This window comes from Macrosteles quadrilineatus, unplaced genomic scaffold (genome assembly GCF_028750875.1).
Source record: "Macrosteles quadrilineatus isolate MER2022 unplaced genomic scaffold, UCM_ALF_1.0 Scaffold_1057__1_contigs__length_20529, whole genome shotgun sequence".
Lineage (NCBI taxonomy): Eukaryota > Metazoa > Arthropoda > Insecta > Hemiptera > Cicadellidae > Macrosteles > Macrosteles quadrilineatus.
In genome coordinates this window covers 19,530-20,530 of record NW_026543650.1, presented here as the reverse complement: position 1 = coordinate 20,530, position 1,001 = coordinate 19,530, and the positions used below count along the sequence as shown (strand labels likewise).

Below are 1,001 nucleotides of genomic sequence, written 5' to 3'. Positions count from 1 at the left end.
TCCTCGAATCTAAGTCCAGAACCTCACTTAAGAAACATAAGTAAGAAGGCTTATTCTGCTCTGGGATTTGTTGTCAGAATGTCTCGAGATGGGTTTTCACCTCATGCCCTAAGGACTTTGTATGTGCAGCTGGTTCGCCCTTTGTTGGAGTACTGCTCACCAGTTTGGTCACCATACCTGATATGCCATGTTGATCTTCTCGAGGGTGTACAGAGAAAATTTCTCCGAGTACTTGGAGTGAGTCTGGGCTTTCGCTACCTTGAAGTACCACTGGATGAGATGGAACGTCGGTTTGGACTTCTTCCTCTGAGTTCGAGACGCAAAATCTTTGATCTGCTGCTCTTAAAGAAGATCATCACAGCCTCGGTTGATTCACCGGATTTGCTGAGCAGGGTTGATTTTCGTTGTGCTCGTGTGGTTCGATCCAGAGGACTCTTTGAGAGAGCTCATTGTTCGACTCAATATTCTTACCACAGTGCTCTGCCTCGCCTTCATCGTCTGGGAAACAGCCTGCCCAGTTACATCGACCTCATTCAGTTCTCCGAGAATCGTCTTAGGAGGGAGCTAACCAACTTCTACTCGTCAGAGGAGCATGTGCATGTTTGATTTATTTTTTAATTAGCTTTTCGTTAGGAGTGTGGCGATGACTTAGTGTTGGGGCCGTCGACTCCCCTCACTTCCGAGCCAGTGAGTGCATGTTTCTGTGCAAGTGTGTGGTAGTGTTGGGGCCGTCGACTCCCCTCACTTCCAAGCCAGTGAGTGCATGTTTTGTTCAAGTGTGTGGTAGTGTTGGGGCCGTCGACTCCCCTCACTTATGTGCTTACTTTTTCATATTTATTAATATTATGGTCTGTCTTGTTGTTACCTCATTGTTAAGTTTTTATATTTCTTCAGAGTTTACCGTACCTTTTGCACATTGTTATTTTTTTTCTGTAAATTTGCTGGTTTTGCCTCCATAATATGTATTATTTTGTAGTGTTTCATAATTTTGGGTTTGCTCA

General features: G+C 44.5%; 1 protein-coding gene across 1 annotated transcript; it reads left to right on the top strand.

Annotated features, from left to right (window-relative positions):
• The first annotated feature begins 78 nt into the window (after window positions 1-78).
• LOC128982708 (uncharacterized) lies at window positions 79-606 on the top strand. The gene has a single exon (XM_054401646.1). The coding sequence runs from the start codon at window positions 79-81 to the stop codon at window positions 604-606; it is 528 nt and encodes a 175-aa protein (XP_054257621.1).
• The last annotated feature ends 395 nt before the right edge of the window (window positions 607-1,001 follow it).

What these genes read in the sequence shown, in the direction of transcription:
- LOC128982708 (XM_054401646.1), top strand. Translation starts at nt 79, where the DNA reads ATGTCTCGAGATGGGTTTTCACCTCATGCCCTAAGGACTTTGTATGTG.